This window comes from Sciurus carolinensis, chromosome 7 (genome assembly GCF_902686445.1).
Source record: "Sciurus carolinensis chromosome 7, mSciCar1.2, whole genome shotgun sequence".
Classification (NCBI taxonomy): Eukaryota; Metazoa; Chordata; class Mammalia; order Rodentia; family Sciuridae; genus Sciurus; species Sciurus carolinensis.
In genome coordinates this window covers 22591493-22608843 of record NC_062219.1, presented here as the reverse complement: position 1 = coordinate 22608843, position 17351 = coordinate 22591493, and the positions used below count along the sequence as shown (strand labels likewise).

At 38.7% G+C, this 17351-nt stretch overlaps 1 protein-coding gene across 2 annotated transcripts in view; it reads left to right on the top strand.

Moving 5' to 3' along the window:
- Aig1 (androgen induced 1) overlaps positions 1-17351 on the top strand; it is a 244053-nt gene that overhangs the window by 80695 nt on the left and 146007 nt on the right. For both annotated transcript variants that reach the window (XM_047557714.1, XM_047557715.1), the window contains exon 3: positions 8832-8933. In XM_047557714.1, coding sequence (XP_047413670.1) covers positions 8832-8933 — 102 coding nt within the window. The remainder of the gene's footprint in view (positions 1-8831; positions 8934-17351) is intronic.

Sequence of the window (17351 nt, the reverse complement as noted above, 5' to 3'; positions counted from 1 at the left end):
TAATATGAAGATAAAGGAGGAAAAATGATTTTCTCAATGCAGAAGAAAATTCTATAAAATTAATTTTTTTAAACAAAATTTTAAAGTATCTTAGCAATTAGGTAGAAAGCAATTTATTTAACCTGACCAAGACTACTTTCTCCAGACTGCCCTTTCGCTGAAGGTACAGCCCCTCTGTTGGCCAGACCCCACAAGTTCATGCCACTCCACCACCTTGTGTGGGTCCAGGGCCTTCTGGTCTACCTCTTTGCACAGTCCACAGAGTGCTAATTCTGATGCTGGCATTTGCCTCCCATGCAGTCTCGTCCCAGTTCCTGTGATTTTTACTGTTCTGTTTCCCCCAACCTTTTTGGGGGCTCCTAATGATGTCCCTTCCTTTCTTGTGTGTTCTGCAGTACATTTGAAAGTGTATGTGCTGTAATTTATTTAGCACCTAGTGTTTCACAGCAGGATGGTTTCTCAGTGTATGCAGTCCGCAGTTCTGCAGAAAACTCGACCCCGACTGTCTTCACCAGAGGTGACTTTTCTTTTCCTGCTTCGAACATGACTTTCGGTTTTACTTTTTATATTTTATTTGTTCATTAAATCCTTTCCACTCACATTTTTGCCTGCTTCTTGAAAGCTCTGTCTTCTGTTTGGGTTTATTTTTCTTCTGTGACCTCTCTTCATCAATGGAGAATTATTTGATCATAAATTATACCCATGTTGGCATGATTTTTGGTTTGTATTGTTCGTTTGCCTTTTTCGTCATATTCTTCATTAGGTGTCTGTGTGTGTCTGGGGTGGGGGTGACTCTGATACTATTTCTATTGCTCATCCTTCAATGGGTTAGTTCTTCCTGCGCCAGCTCTTTGCAAAAAGACAGAAGTAGAGACGGCTATAGAACTGAGCTAGGGTAGCCTGAATTTCCATCTATTTTCCACCACTACCCTGCTGTGGAGATGGCTCTTTTCTGCACTCAGCTCATTCCTCTCTCCCTGGTTTACTGTTGTCATGGTCCTTTTGTACAGTGTCGTGAGCTTGGTCTTCATCAGGTGCACATGGGCTGTGTGTTCAGGCTCATTAGCCCTGATCTGCTCTTTTGGCCTTATCATATCCACCCTCCCTCTTACAGAGGACAGTTGGCCCCTTTCCACCCCTTTAAGCCAGACAGGGATCAGAGCACTTCCCCCGTCCTCCTACATGCCAAGCCATCATGTTCCCAGCAAGGGTCACTGAATGTCCCCAAGGAGTGCCACCTGTAAGAGCACTCTGTTCTGCTCACTCAGCCAGGGAGCAGTAGGCTCTTGTTTCTTCCTCAGAGTGTCTTCCCCGGTCCTTGTTCAATTTTCTGAGCCCTTGATAGGCAGCCTTTTGGGTATTTCTTACTTTGATCGCTTACAGTTCTGTTTCTCCTTCATTCTCCTTATTCTTGGTTGACTTCAGGGAAGAGAGTTTTCCAGTTTGATCTGGAGGTCCCAAGCATTACTGTGGATGATGGAAGACTTTAACAGGGAAGAGGGAGTATCTGATAGAGGATCTGAGACAGGCCATACTGTGAACGTGGCCAGGGAAGAAGGCTTTCTCTTCCTTGCACACTGGGGGACAAAAAAACCCCATGGGGGACATGAAGGAGAAATTCTAGGTCAATAGAAGAAAACCGAAGGAGTCATGAGACACTCGCTCCTGTGGGAGATGTGGAGTCTGGCCCACAAGGGGAACAGCAGTATCTCTATTCATTTATCCTACAGATTTGTATCATACACGCTGTGTGCCAGGCAGTGGGGAATAAACAACTAACAAGACAGACAAGTCCCTGTTCTCTGACATTTCTCTTCTCCTGGAGGAGCCAGACAATGAGCAGTTGGACAATAATAATAACAACAGAATGAGCCTCTTTTCTGTCCGGGCCCATGATAGGAAACAGTGGCATAGTGAGTGGAGTGATCTGTGAAGGCTCTCCTGCCGAGGTGCTATTGAAGCTAGACCCAGGGGAACAGAGAATCTTGCCACATGGAAATGGGGGAATGGCATTCCTGGCACAGGCTGTAGGAAAGGCTATGGCCTTGGAGCAGGAAGGAGCTTAGTAATTTTTAGGAACAGTCAAATTGCCAGTTGGAGTTTAGGGAGCACAAGCTGAGGTTGGAGAGGAAAGCAGGAACCAAACCATATGGGCGCTTGTAGGAGCTGGGTTTTTATTCTCACATGACTTAGTCAGTGGAGATAATTAAGGACCTAACTGTAGATAAATATGGATAAATTATAGCTGTACCAAAAAGGTGGTAACTAAAAGTCAGGGGGGAAAAAAGGGATAACATGGACATGTGCTTTAGAAACTCTTCTTATGTAGATGCTGGTTTTAAGGTAATTTGGGCAAAATGCATAGCATAAAAAATATAATAGATTCAATTACAAGGAGGGGAATTTCACATCACATTTCTAGAAAGCAGTTCTAGAAGCTTATTGTACTCTGGAACAAAAATCACTGACATTTTAGAGGACTCTATGCTTTACTCTGCGTTCCTACATTTGAGAGTGCTGTTGAGGGAAGTAAGCCAGAAGGAGACAACCTAGGGACTCAGAATCTCCGCAGTGTGAAGGTGTCAGGAGGAGGGCCACACCAAAGTGAGGCATTCCCTACACAGGGACCATCAGAGCAGAGCAGGTCACAGGAACGCAGCATTCCCATCCTTGTGCCTCCTGTTTGGAAAGAGGAGTTGCAACTGGAGACTTCTCTGCAGATGGCCTCAGAGCCATAGTCTATGTGTGGAAAGAACAAACATGGAAAAGAAGCTCAGAAGCAAGTCGACAGTCCCCACCCCAAATTTAAATATTTTTCCTATGAGCGTTTGATAGTCTGAATACCGAGATAGCAAAAGGCAAAACAATTGCATTGAATCATACCTGAATGCTGAAGCTGAAGATGTTAAAGATGTCTTCATCCTTCTTCCCCTCCTTTCCTCTTTCCTTCAACAGTGGAAGTCTGACATCATGCTACTCGGCCCTCATAAGTGAGTGTATAGCTGAGTAGCTCTTTGGCCCCTTATATGGCACATTTCTCTACAACATCCTTTGCATTTCCATGGACCTTTCTAAATTAAAAAAAAAGAAAACCACTAATCAGGAAAGCTTCTTAGAAGGGTGCTAAAGCTGAAGTTTAGGCTTCTATCAGACACCACCTGAGAAAGGCAAACTGTGTGTCCAGGATTTTTGGTTTTGTTATTGGTGTTATTTGGCATTAGTTCCCAATTATTCTAGGGGTTTGAATGGGGCATTAATGTTAGCTGTCACTCAAGTGCTTTTTCTTGAAACTTGAAGGACTGGAAAGTGACTGTGTTTCTTCCACTCTCCCTTCAAATACAGTATTCTGGTCCTGGAAGCAAAGAAGCAACAGGTGCACAATGGGGAATAGCTGGCCATTCATCCTGGCCTGAGAAGGAACTTCTTTACAGTGGTAGAACATTCCAGTATCACTTAGCCTGCCCAGGTGAAACTATTTTTGTTTCATATCCGTGTCCTGGTAGTAGAGTTCAAACTTATTTTGGGTTTGCTGATGCCCGTACTATGAAGAGGATATCAGTGTAGGAAGCCAAGAAACCACCATCTGTTCTGTGTTTATATCTAAAATATTGTTTCTAAGACCTTACTCAGTTAGCTGTGCCTCCTGGCCTTCTAGTGTCACACCTAGAAAGGCGACTCACCCTTTCTTGGTAATCACTTCACTTTGGATAACCTTTATAATTCCTTCATGATATAGAGTGAAGTATTGGCTGAAATTCCAGTACTGAGCAGTCACTTCATGGAGCTTTAGGGATGCCATGAATGGCCACTCACGGTGAATAGAAAGTAGCTCCCAAGAGCGTTATACTAGTAAATGTTTTAACAGCTGACTCCTCCGGGGGACCATACCTGATTTATAGCACTTGTCAATTTCCATAGTGAAATATTAAGAACAACTTTATAAATTTAAAAACTTAGATGAGGGCTGGAGATGCAACTCAGTATTAGAGCACCTCCTTAGTGTGTCCAAGGCCCCTGGTCATTCCCTGGCACCAAAACCAAAAATAAAATGAACAAAAACAGAAAAAAAAGGAGGAATTCACAAAAGATGAAATTTACTAAAATCAATTTAGAACAATTAGAAAGCTTGAATAGTCCTATTTTCATTAAAGAAAATGACTTCATGATTAAATTTGCCTGCAAGAAAACTTGCAAGAGATTTACTAGATATGCCTATCACTTGGATAAGAAATAAACAATACTGTTTTTACACAGAGTCCTTCAGAAAAGAGAGGAAACACTCTCAACTCGCTTTTTGATGTCAGCAATTTCCAGTTACCAAAATCAGATGAGGACATCATGAGAAAAGAAAATTATAGATCAGTATACTTCATGAATAGAGGAGAAAAAAAAACCCTTAACAAAATAGCAAATCAAATCGAGCAGCATGCATACATAAATTATAATATGTGATGATCAGAAATGAAAGGTTGTCTTGACATTCAGAGTAAGTTGATATCATTCTTCACATTAACAGAGTAAGGAAGAAAAAATATATGATCATCTCAAGATAGGCATTAAAGCTATCTGAAAAAATTTAGCACTTATGATAAATGTATATATATGTGTGTGTATAGCTATACCTCCCGAGTAAATTAAAAACAGAAGAGGTCTTCCTCAACTTGATAAGAGGCACCAAAGAAAAATATGCAGCTATGATATTAGCTCAAGTTTGAAATAACTTCAGTGTTGAAAGACTGAATACTTTCCCTATAATAGGGAAGGAGGCAAGGATGCTCATTCTAGATCACTCTATTGAACATTGTGTTAAAGGCCATAGGTAGCACAATTCAAAAGTAAAGAGAAGTAAAAGACATGCAAATTGTAAAAGAAGGAAAACTGTCCTTATTTGCTTATTATGTAGAACTGAAATCCAAAATAGCTACTAGAACTACTAAGTGAATTTAGCAAAAGTAAAAAAAAAGTCAATATTCTTAAACATGCTGTATTTTTATAGTCAAGCAAAAAAGAATGTCCAAAATGTAATATGATGATGTACAATAACATCACAAAACATGAAATATTTAGGAATGGATTCAACAAATTATGTGAATATCTGTACACTGAAAACTATAAACTTGCTGAGAGAAATTAAAAGGTGGCCTCGGTAAAGGGAGATGTATTTATGTGCATGGGTTGGAAGATTCCATGTTAAGACATCAGTGCTCAAACGGTGGCAATGAGAATTCTTTCGGGATATTTGTAGAAACTAACAAACTGAGATTCTGAAATTTAAATGGAACTGGAAAGGACTTAAAATAGTCAAAACAATGGTGGAAAGAAGAACAGGGTAGGAGTCTGTGTGAGCAGCATTCTAACATGGCTCCAGGATTCTGCCCTGCTGCAAGGACAATATAATCTCCCAGTTTTGTGTGGAGGAGTGGGCAGGAAATAGGATGGAATTTCACTCTCATGAATGAATGGTGTTATGCAGCAGAGGTGAAAGGATTTCCACCAAAGGCTCCACAGGACTGAATGGTTTCATGCTTCATGAAACTTTGGTGCTTGTCCTACAGAAACAGACATGTCTTTACCCCCTTTCAGATCAAGGTAAACACACATTTATTGCAAAGTCCACCCTGGGTTCAGACCAGGGGAGGAGGCCCATATCCCCATGAGTCATACCTGTGTGTATTTACGGAGGGAATTCCAGAGTCGTGGTTACCTGGGTGTGCTCTAGAAGGGGAGGAATATAGGTTCTGGGTAGACAAGCCTCCAAACCTAGGATCTCCTCACTCTATGGGAAGGCAGGAGGCGCAAGGTGGAGGGGGCCCCACAAAGCAAGACATCTCAAACTTTTATGTAAATGTGAATGCCTTCAGGATATTATTAAAATGTAGGGTCAGAACCTAACAGGGCGAGACCTGGGTTTCTGCATATAGGAACAAAATCTCAGATATGGGTGCTGCTGATTCACGGTCCACACTGTGAGAACCTAGACTGTAAAGTCTGGGTCCAGGTCTAAGGGTAGAACTGCTGTGGAGCGTAGTAGGGCACCCTGGCATTGAGACATCAAATCAGCCCTAATGGACTGGTTTCACTTGGAGTTGCCAAATCTATACAGCAAGAAGAAAGTGAAAACAGGAAAGACTATCTTTGGTTAAACGTCCACTGTGTTTCATTAGAAGATGATTGATGTGTAAGTCATGACACTGCTCCTTCCCACGTTAATGGCTTAGAAGCACCAGTTGGTCACTGGAAGATGTTCTTTCCAATTTTATAGCATCCTCATTTCAGACCTTCTGTCTATGAGAGTTACCCAAGTCACAGCACTGGGAAACCCCAGGATCCTCTTTCTAAATCCACTTTTTCATAGATCTCATGATAGCTCTGGACAATATCCTATTCGTTCCTCTACAAAACCATCCCTTTAAACCTCAGTTGTACCATCTTGATTCATGACAGTCTTCCTTTAAATATTATTGACCTCCTAGCACTTTATCCACAATAGTGCCCCAGGTCACTATCATTCTGTGTTCAGCATGTTTCCAACTGGCAGGAAAAGTGCTTCCTCTCACTTTAAAGAGGGAAGAGAACTGGGTCCTAATCCTTTCCTTCTTCTGGGTGTTGCTTGTCAGTCATTCCCTAACTTCTTGTCTCCCTTTATTCTGATCTTAGCCACTCTATATATTGCCCAGAACTCCTGTATTTTAAAATCATACCTACTTTCCTCTATCCCCTGTTATAGGCTCTTTCCCCTTCCCTACTGTGCATAGGATCCTGACTCCCCTGACTCTGCCTGCCCTTACCACCACCTTGATCTCTGGTAATCCAGACTTCACCAAACTATCCAGACCACCAACTGCAAGGTCATTCAAGGGAAAAAAAATTAACATGCTTTACAATTAAGTGTCACACATTGTGTGTGTGTGTGTGTTCCCCTACCAAATGCTTTCTTTACAGAATAGAAATAAACTAAATGCATAGTAGATTCTTTCTACATTTCACCCAAATTAGTGGGATTAAAATCAGTGAAATTATATTGAGGTTCCATTCCATTTATGATATATGAAAACTTATATACAAACAAATGTTATTAAAGTGAAAAGAAAAACCTTAATTTCTCTATTTGTTGCAAGGAAAAATACAATAATTTATATTCCAGCCTGCTCTAAGGAGATTATGCTGAGAGGTAATGTAATAAAAATTTAAAGTAACTATCAAATATGTACCTTATGAATGCAGTCACAATGGATATTCAGTATATTTCAGTATATATTCAAAATTATTGATAATTGAAGTTATTCATTATACTTGAAAAGTTATAGTAGTTATCTTTAAGCTAAAATGGAGGGTTTTTTTTTCTTTTTAAAAAATCTCATGCATTTATTAACTGCAGTGAAATAGTTGACTAAAAAGCAAGGTAAATAACTGGGTATCCAATCTGGTATTAAAACAATGTGTGTGATCTATAGTTACCTATTACGATGATCATCTATTATGTTTTATGAAACAATGAACTTTTGTCTCACCTAGATTTGAAGGGTGATTTTTTTTGTGTCTTGGCTAAGAGTATCCATGTCATAACTCTCATAGTGAGAGAACTTTGGGACCCTTGTGATTATTAGTCTTGCAGGTGTAACTAAGTAAATTATTAAAAATGGCATTATAATATTATTATTTGTATTAATAAAATGTGGGAGCATGAATGACTCAAAGATGAAATAAAAACTTTTTGTTTAATATTCATGCTGCATATTTTTATTCTGCAGTATTTTTTTTATTTTGAGAACATTTTATAGACACTGTGATGCCTCTAGACTGTATCTCTTTTCCATGCTCTATTTAAAAAAAATTTTTTTAAATTTGTTCTAGTTAGTTATACATGACAGCAGAATGTATTTTGATTCATTGTACACGAATGGAGCACGACTTCATTTCTCTGGTTGTATATGATGTAGTCACACCATTCATGTGCTCATACAAGTACCTAGGTTAATGATGACAATCTCATTCCACCATCTTTCCCATGCTCTGTTTCTTGACATTTACAAAAGCATGTACTTTTTCTTTAAAATCCTCTGCTGAAGATTAAGACCATGGGCCACTTGTTTCTTTATCTGAACTTCTTTTCTCACCATTAGTTCAAAGAATAGTAAAAAAAAAAAAAAAAAAAAAAAAAAATCTAGTATTCTACTCTCTTTCTATGATTATGTTGCTAATGGGCCAAAACAAACTTCTGGAACCCAGATGAACTTCTTAGTTATTCCAAGAGAACCAGGAATCTTCCTTTACCCTCCACATACCCTGCTTCTCAGTGCAGCTAAAGCCCTTGCTGAGGTTGTATAAATTAATACATTTGCTGGAACTGTGACTTTGGGACATTTTATAAGCAGCGGTTTCAATGCTGTTCGTGGTGGAATGGAAACTTGAGAAGGCGAAGATTAATTTAAAACACATGATGGGTTCAAGGAAAAGGAAGGGATGAAGGCTACAGCTTCTTGAATGTGTGCTTACTCTGTAAAGTGGGGAATGGGGTCTGAAAAACCACCAGTGAACTCTTAAACCCTCTTGAGAGCAATCTTACCAGCTCGGTTAGCCCCAAAATGGTGCTATTCCTGACAACAGGCCTCTTTCCTCTCCCTCTTCCTCTGCCTGAGAGAACACAGTTGGGAGACCTGAGAGAGAGGAGGCACCCAACTCTCACACTAACTGAACCATCTCTACAGCCATGAGCTGGCTGATTCTCGGTTTCAAATCCGCTGGGTTCTTTTAACAATAGATAATCAACAAATTGCATGTTGCAGATAGCTAATGAACTCAAAATAAAAGCTTTCTTTTCCTTTTTCCAGTTTGTCGTAGCAGTGTTCTGGATCATCTATGCCTGTGACAGAGAGATGATATACCCGAAGTTGCTTGATAACTTTATCCCAGGGTGGCTGAATCATGGAATGGTGAGTGGATTAAAACAAATGGCTTCCTTTTACCAAATAAAAGCTATTCGAGGACTGTCTTTGATCTTAGAGGTTCCATGGCATCGACCTAAATAGCCATCAAACCTCAGAAGATAATAACGAGAGATTCTCAGAGAAGAATGCCGCATGTAAACCTAAAAATGTCCTGTCATGGAATTGCGCCATTAACTCAAGGATGCAGTAGATTGATTTCCACCTACATGGCTGTCAGTCCTCTGCTCCAGCTCCACCTCACAACAGGGGGGTTGTGCTGGAAGCAACTGTCGTGCTTGGACAGTTTCCCCCAGAGGAGCAGCAAGGCTGCTATTGCCCTTGGAGGTGTCCTGAGGGTCGAGCTTGTTTGCTTCCTCAAGTCCTGCCCTTCCTGGCCTGTTTGCCCTGGCCATTTCTTGCCATGTGGTCTCGTTCTGTCTGATGCTCTAGCTGTGGTGTTCCCTCCACTCGTTTCAATCCTATTACTTGGAAATGTTTGCACACCACTTTATAAAATGTGAGGATCTATTTTCTGCAGAGAAATTTTTTTCCTTTTCAGCTTCCGGAATGGAGCCCTGTTTGGTTATTAGCTAAGAAACATGTGTTTTAGTTACGGCAATTTTTAGAGTAGGTCCCAGGGTGTTCCTCTTGAAAAGGGCAACCCATCACAGAAATTATAGGGGAGTGAAGAGCTAGAAATCATGAGTCCTAGGTCCAAAATAACCATTTCCTTTCTGCACCGAATTTCAGTACTTTTTAAGAAAAGTGGTGTGTACTGACAAACACTACTCTACCGAGGGTGCTGGAACCATCTTTCTTAGGCCAACCCATCAAAATTGGCATGTGTCAGTGAACCAGAATTTTGTTTGAGTTCTGTTGGAGCCACACTGTTGACAGATTACCTTGGCACCTCTGAGCTGATTTCAAATCTACAAACTGCTCTTACGGGTTCAAATTAACTGCGTAAGGGGCCCAATACTGTCACTCTGCCCCTTTCCGACGTTTCACTCTTGTCAGGTAAAAAGCCTTTCTGTCAATAAAAAAAAAATAAAAAATTAAAAATTTAAAAAAAAGCCTTTCTGTTACCCCATGACTTTGCAGTCTGTACCAGGTGCCTCTCTTGTTCTTCCCTGGTAGACTCTGGCTCATCCTGCTGCCATGGTTACAATCTTCCTGAAGAAGTCTCCCCTAACTTCCTCACAAAGTTTGCTCGCGCGCCCCTTCCCTGTCTCTCTTATGCACATCTCTGTCCCCATAAAATGTTAGGCTCCTAGTGCAAAACAATAGCCTTTGATTTTGGAGCACTGTGCCCAGTTGCTTGGCATATGGTGGGATTAATACATGTGTACTAGATTGGCGAATGGGTTCAGTACAGCCAGTTTCCACAATTCTTTTCTCATCAGTACCAATGGCTGCAATCTTTGGAGGCTTTTCTGTGTACCCACATTCTATGGTGGTTGCACCATTGAATGTTCAGACTGACACTGTGAACAAGGAATTACTATCTCATTTACAAATGAAGACAGTGAGGCTCAAAGAAGTTTTATAATTTGCCCCGAATTAATAATTTTAGGGTGGTAGAAATGGAATCTGAACCAAGGCCTATCTGACCTAGAATGTGCTCTTTCTACTAGTTTATTTTTCATCTCAACAAGCAAAACATTAATTAATTCTTAGAAATTATTACTTTATATGGCTTTTACAACTGTACCCCAAAAAAATCCAGGAGAAACATCTTCAGGATATTTTGAAGTTTGTCTTCAAAGCAGCATAGTTCAGCTATCTGATACATCACTTGACAATTTCTTGACTTTTCTTCATGTTCCAATTCATGGTTACAGAATTACTGGAAAAAAAAAGTTGCACTGGTGAAAGAGGTACTTTTTCTTGTTCTTTTTAGTTATACATGACAATAGAATTCATTTTGATATGATTATATAAGCATGGAATATATCATTCTAATTGTGACCCCGCTTTTGTGGGTATTTATGATGGTGAGATACACTATGGTATATTTAAATATGTATATAGGAAAATTATTTCAGGTTAATTCCACTTTCTTTTTCTTATACCCTCTCCCTTCCCTTCATTTCCCTTTGTCTAATCTACCGAATATCTATTCTTCCCCTCCTGCCCTTTATTGTGGGTAACCTTTCACTTAGCAAAAAGATTCAACCTTTGGCTTTTTGAGACTGGCTTATTTCACTTAGTGTGATAGTCTTCAGATTGGTCCATTTACTAGCAAATATCATAAAGTCATTCTTCTTTATGGCTAATATTCCATTGTGTGTATATGCACCACATTTACTTTATCCATTCATCTGTTGAAGGGCATCAAGTTTGGTTCTATAGCTTACCTATTATGAATTGAGCTGCTATAAACATTGATGAGGCTATGTCACTGTAGTATGCTGATTTAAAATTCTTTGGATATATATAGAGAGGAGTGGGATAGCTGGGTCAAATGGTGGTTCTCTTCCTAGTTTTTTGAGGAATCTACATACTGCTTTCCAAAGTGGTTGCCCCAGTTTGCAGTCCCACCAGCAATGCATAAGTATACCTTTTCCCCCACATCCTTGCCAACATTTATTGTTACTTGTATTCTTGATAATTATCATTCTGATGGGAGTGAGATAGACTCTCAGGGAAGTTTTAATTTGCATTTCTCTAATTGCTGGAGATGTTGAACTTTTTTTTCATATATTTATTGACCATTCGTATTTATTCTTCTGAGAAATATCTGTTCAGTTCCTTTGCCCATTTATTAATTGGGTTATTTGTTTTCATGATGTTAAGTTTTTTTGAGTTCTTTATATATCCTGGAAATTAACACCCTATCTGAGGTGCAAAAATTTTCTCCCATTCTGTAGGCTTTCTTCATTCCTTGTTTGTTTCCTTTGCTGTGAACAAACTTCCAAGTTTGATGCCATCCCATTTAATGATTCTTGATTTTACTTCTTGCACTTTAGGCATCTTTTTAATGTAGTCAGTTCCTGAGCCAATATGTTGGTGTGTGGGCCAACATTTTCTTCTAGTATGTGCAGGGTTTCTGGTTTAATTTCTAGCTCTTTGATCCATGTTGAGTTATTGCTTATCCTAAATGAATGAACTAGTAAAGGGAGATATCTGAAGCTGCTTACCAAGTGTGAAATAATTCTGACATTGGAGTCTTAGCTGAGAACAATCAGTTAGGTCTTGTGTAGTAGAAGTACAATCCTGGACATTTGGCCCCTGTTTGTATACTTACACTGCACGAATTACCTTCAAGCTGGAGAATGAATCACAAAGTTGTAGATTCTTGTTCTTAATTTTTTGATGTTTCAAACAAATGACCTATTAAGCATGTATGTAACCTTTGGAACTTGAACTTGACAGTCTCGATTTTCTCTTGAACCATTAATGGGTTAAAGTTCTTACTCATGGAGATGAACACTACTTAGAAACATAAGGAGGAATTGAGTGACACAAATATTTAGGAAAGAGAAAAGATAAATTAATTAACATGTCAAATCCTCTGAGGGAATATGAGCTCAGTAGATTCTTTCACAATGAATTTTGTTTCCTAGCAGAGATGAATGGCTATTTCTTTGCTTTTCTTCATGTTCCAATTCATGGTTCCAGAATTACTGACAAAAAGAAGTTGTTCATGGAGACTGAGGAATATTTTGTAATATTAATTTACATTACTGCAATTTTGTATGTATGTTACTATAGATACAACTTGCATAGATCATGATGCTGATTCTTTACAAAATTACCAATTAAAACATGAACATTAAACTTGGGATCATGATTTACTTTATTCTTATAAAAAGTGTGTCATCAGATTTTAAGTAATTTCAGCTTTGTTTCAATTTTAAAGTTTTAGTAATTATTAATTATAATCTGTGTGTGCTTTTAATTCTAAAATATGATTTTGAATATTTAATTTGAAAATATTTTTAAATGTATGAAAATAATTCAGTTGAAAGGTTTCACTTTTATTTTAATGTATATATTTTGATTTAAGCATTCAAATTGTTGACAGTTTGATAATGATTTTTTTTTGATGGATCATTTAGATTATTACTATCTGAGCTCAAATTTTGTAATAATTTCTATTATAAAATCATATTTGGTGATTTTGATAAAATAAGGCAAGAGAAAAATTTTATGTTTGTATTCACATTTTATTAAATATTTTAATATTTATATTTTCAATTTATAAATATGTCATCATTTTGCTACTGATTCGATCATGATTTTTTCTAGTTTTTTTGTGAAAAACATCTGACAATGTAGAAGGATAATGCGTGTTTTGTTTGCTTAATTTGTAACTTCTCAATATTTCTGTAAGTAGTTATGGCTCTCTAAGCTTGCCTGCCTGTGTTGTAAATGGGGGTTAAGTTCCCTTTTTGGAATCTTTAAGCAACACTCCAACACAGCTGTGGAAATCCCACTGGGAGAGTCATATGGAATCAAAGGACTTATGCTCACAGGTTCTAGAGACAGGAGGTATGGCAAGTCAGGCCAGGCAGGGTCCATGTGGGAGGAACTTCCAAGGAGCAAGTTCAATTAAACAGGCTAAAGCTTTTAAAGGGGACAGGACGGAGGGGAGTTTGAATGTTTGAATGTCTCTAAATCAGAGGGAGGACAAAGAAGGTACTCATGGCAGGGACCAGCCATATCGCATGGGTGATAGATATTCATAGCCTATTTGTGGGGGATATTGAGGCATCACTAAAGTTTCAATTTTTCAAAATTTACAATGCATTGCCATTATCTGTGTAGATCTTTATAAAGAAAAGAAAACCCAGAGAGACTATGCTGTTTACGTGCAGGATCACATCCACTGTTTAAAGATGCTAAACATAACTTCTCGGGATCTAGTGTGAGAACCACAGAACTGAGACAGAGTATAAAATCATGGCACCATCTCAGAGAACATCATCAGCTCAGTCTCCAGTTCATAGCACAACTACCCAAAACAGGCAGACAAATCCAAGAAAACTCACTGTATCTGAGATACACAGGACTTTGGTTTTAATTTACACTAGCACTGCCAGAAGTTAGAGCAATTATAACCAAAGAAGGTGTCATTTGGCTTCCATTCTATTGTCTACTTTTTTCCTTCAATAACCAATCCTAGAACGTATCTGTAGAAGAGAAGAGGAAATGGATAGAGTTACGGAAATATACAACCTTGTTGTGTAACTAGTAGTTTTTTGCAGGCTCCAATAAAATAGCCAAAAAAACCCAAAAAACAGACTTTTAATTCATTACACTTAAAAATCCAAACATATAAACATAGCACATTTAATTGTAACCAGTTCAATATCTAAAACCCAAAATTTTTCTATCCTTGAAGCTCCATTTATCTTTGTGTTCCCAACCACATAGCACATGACTCCCATTAGGCATTCACTAAGTGTTGACAATTAAAAGGATGTTTGTGCATTTGCTTTTGATATTTAGAAGACTGTCACAATTGCTTTCATATCCTTTAAGCACTGATGGTCACACAAAAGGAAAAAAGAGGTGATATCAGCAAACAAATAGGCTCTAAACAATATTGAGAATGGCAATGAACAGTTGTGGGAGATAGAGTTTTGCAAGGCCTACAATACATGGAAGCTGGGCTTTAATGTAATCCAATCTAGCAAACATTTATTGAAAACCTACAATATGCACAATACCCTGCTAGGCATTGTGGGGGCCCAGGATGAGAAAAACATAAATCGTGATGACTTTTAAAGGATGGAAAGGGTGTGTTTGAGATGTAGAAAGATAAGTAGGAAAACAATTCTGCAAGCCAGCAGAGTAGTCCCCAAAGGGCTGTTTTCATTCTGCAGAGAAGTACTATTGTTATTCTGGCCTGTTTCTTGGTTGTAGAAATAGAGCCCTGAACCTTTCTCTTCTGCTGATTATAATTTTAAGGCCTTGTTAGTGGAGTAAATATACATTAAAAGTAATAAATAAACATCTAAACTCTAGAAAGAGCATGGACTTTCAGTGATGCTAAATCAGGAAAACCAACAATGAATGTTTCTGCTTATTGAAGACCTAATTAATGTTTATAAAGTCCTGTGAGAATGCAAAGCACAGCAGAAGGTTAAGATATTATTATTATTATCACAGATCTTAAAGCAGATGAGATCTTCATATCCTTGTAATCACAGCAGGAGTCGTTCATTCCCCATGTAATTTATGGGGAGAAAAAATATTAAGCCCCACCTCTCTTCCTGCTTGATTTGTCAGTTGTTCTTGTTATATGTAACCAATTCTCAAGAGAACCTTAATTTAGGCAACTGTTTATTCTGTTCAATATTATTTTGACATTTGGTAATTACGAAAGATTTTATACATATGTCTTTCCCCTAAGAGAAGACATGAAATGCTACTTGGATGATCTCTGGTTTTGCAGGCGCTCAACTCTGAAGTCGTGTTTTTGGTAGATGGCATGACTCTGTGGACAGTTTCCAGCTCTGGATTATACAGATTGTGCACTTTATGACCCATGGAGTCTGGGTCACTCTAATATTGGATATTTCATGAAATAAGCTGTTGGTTGAAAGAAAACCTCATAAACATTTCATAAGGGAAAAAAAAAAAAAAACTGGCCTTTCTCAGTTTTCCACACAGAGTTCTAAAGTAACCATGAGATACCTGGCAGTTTTCAAAATAAAAGAAACCTAAAGAAAGGCAAAAAAAAAAAAAAGTCTTAGGAACCCCTTTCTAAAATTCCAAAAGAAAACAAGTAAGACCCCAAAGATCAGGAACCAGGAGAGGAGCTGCACAACCCGAGGCAGATCCTTTCAGAAATGCTGCCTGCTGTTCTGCGTGTGAGCTGTGGTAGGTCAGAGTTGACGGATGTCAGTTTCTTCCACTGTGAAATTTCAGTTGGGATTGTTTGTTCAACCAAGTCCTGTTCTCTTATATTAGATTTTGAAGATTTGAATTTTGACATAAAACTTTTTGATTATTCTATTTAAGTCAGTTACAAATGTATTCAATTTTAGTTATTTTTAATTTTGTTTTTTATTTATATCAACCCAACACATTTTAAGTCATTTTATTTATTTTAACCCAACATGTTTAATGTATTTTTAAGCTAGTGTTTGAGTAGATTGTCAATAATTTTGTGAAATAGAGAGACAAAGAAAACTAGAGGGAGAATGGGGAGATGGGGGGAGACCAGGATGGGGATGAGGGAAGGATGGGGGAGGGGGGCGGGTAGAGGGAAGGGAAAGGAACAATGTCATGGGTGAGAAGAAGAGGGGGCATAGAAGAGAGGATACAGGACAAAGAGCTGAGAAAGAGGGAGACTAGAGGACAAAGGAGTTTTTAAATGTCCTGGAATCAGCTGGTTGTAGTGGCACAGGCCTGTAATCCCAGGTCCTCTGGAGGCAGAGGCAGGAGGATCACAAGTTTGAGACTAGCCTCAGCAACTTAGCAAGACCCTGCCTTGAAATTAAAAATACCAAAGGCTGGGGATGTAGCTCAGTGGGAGAGCAGAGTGCAGTTGTCCATGTCCCTCTCCTAGACTGTCATATCCATAAGGTCGGGATCTTTGTTCCTTTCACTGAGTTATCTCATGCTTCTCCAGCACCACCTCCACGTAGTGCACAATCAGTGAATGTTTTTGTGTGGATGAACTGATCTTATCAATATTAGTACTGTATGTGCATCTTGTCTCTTGCTCTCTTTCTTCCCCTACTCTTCCTCTCTTCCCCTTCACAGTAGTTGACAAGGGAAGGCAACCCCAAACTCTTGACTTCTTTTCTACCTTGTATTTTATTCATGCAGTCTCAGCTGCACTGCAGCAAAACCCTGCATGCATGGGCTCCTCTTCCTCCAGGGTGTCTTTTTGTACATATTATATTGCTACTGCTGTCTGAGACAGCCCGAACTTATGTTCCAAAGAACACATCCGTGGAACATCTAAGAGCTACAAGTCAGGTAAATAATAGACTGAATCAACTTTATTGAAAAGCACCTCTGCACGTTGGTTTATTATATCTGGATGTTAGTGAAATAGACTATGAATTTTTAAGTCAAATTCATGCCATCAAAATCTCTTTGTGGAACTGATTTTTCATGCATGTGTAGAATTCAAGGCTAATATTATTATTTAGCTTACACTCTCTCTTTTTTTCTTGCTTTGTTTAAAAGATGAGCAGACCCAGCAGTGGTATTTAGTTCATCAAAAGGTCTATGAGTTCTGTTAGGGTCAGCAAAACCCTAAGTGTGGTTTACGCAAATGCTTTCCACCCTGATCCTTAAATCCAAAGATATTTCAAAGTAAACTTGGTTCATCTGTTTTCCATTCATGTGCCTCTAGGTCTTCATATTTCTGGGAGGGGAAGTGGCGGGAGGGTGCTGTCACAGGTCCTGGCTTCCTTCTTCACTGCCACAGACGGATCATTCATGAGCCACAGACTCAAT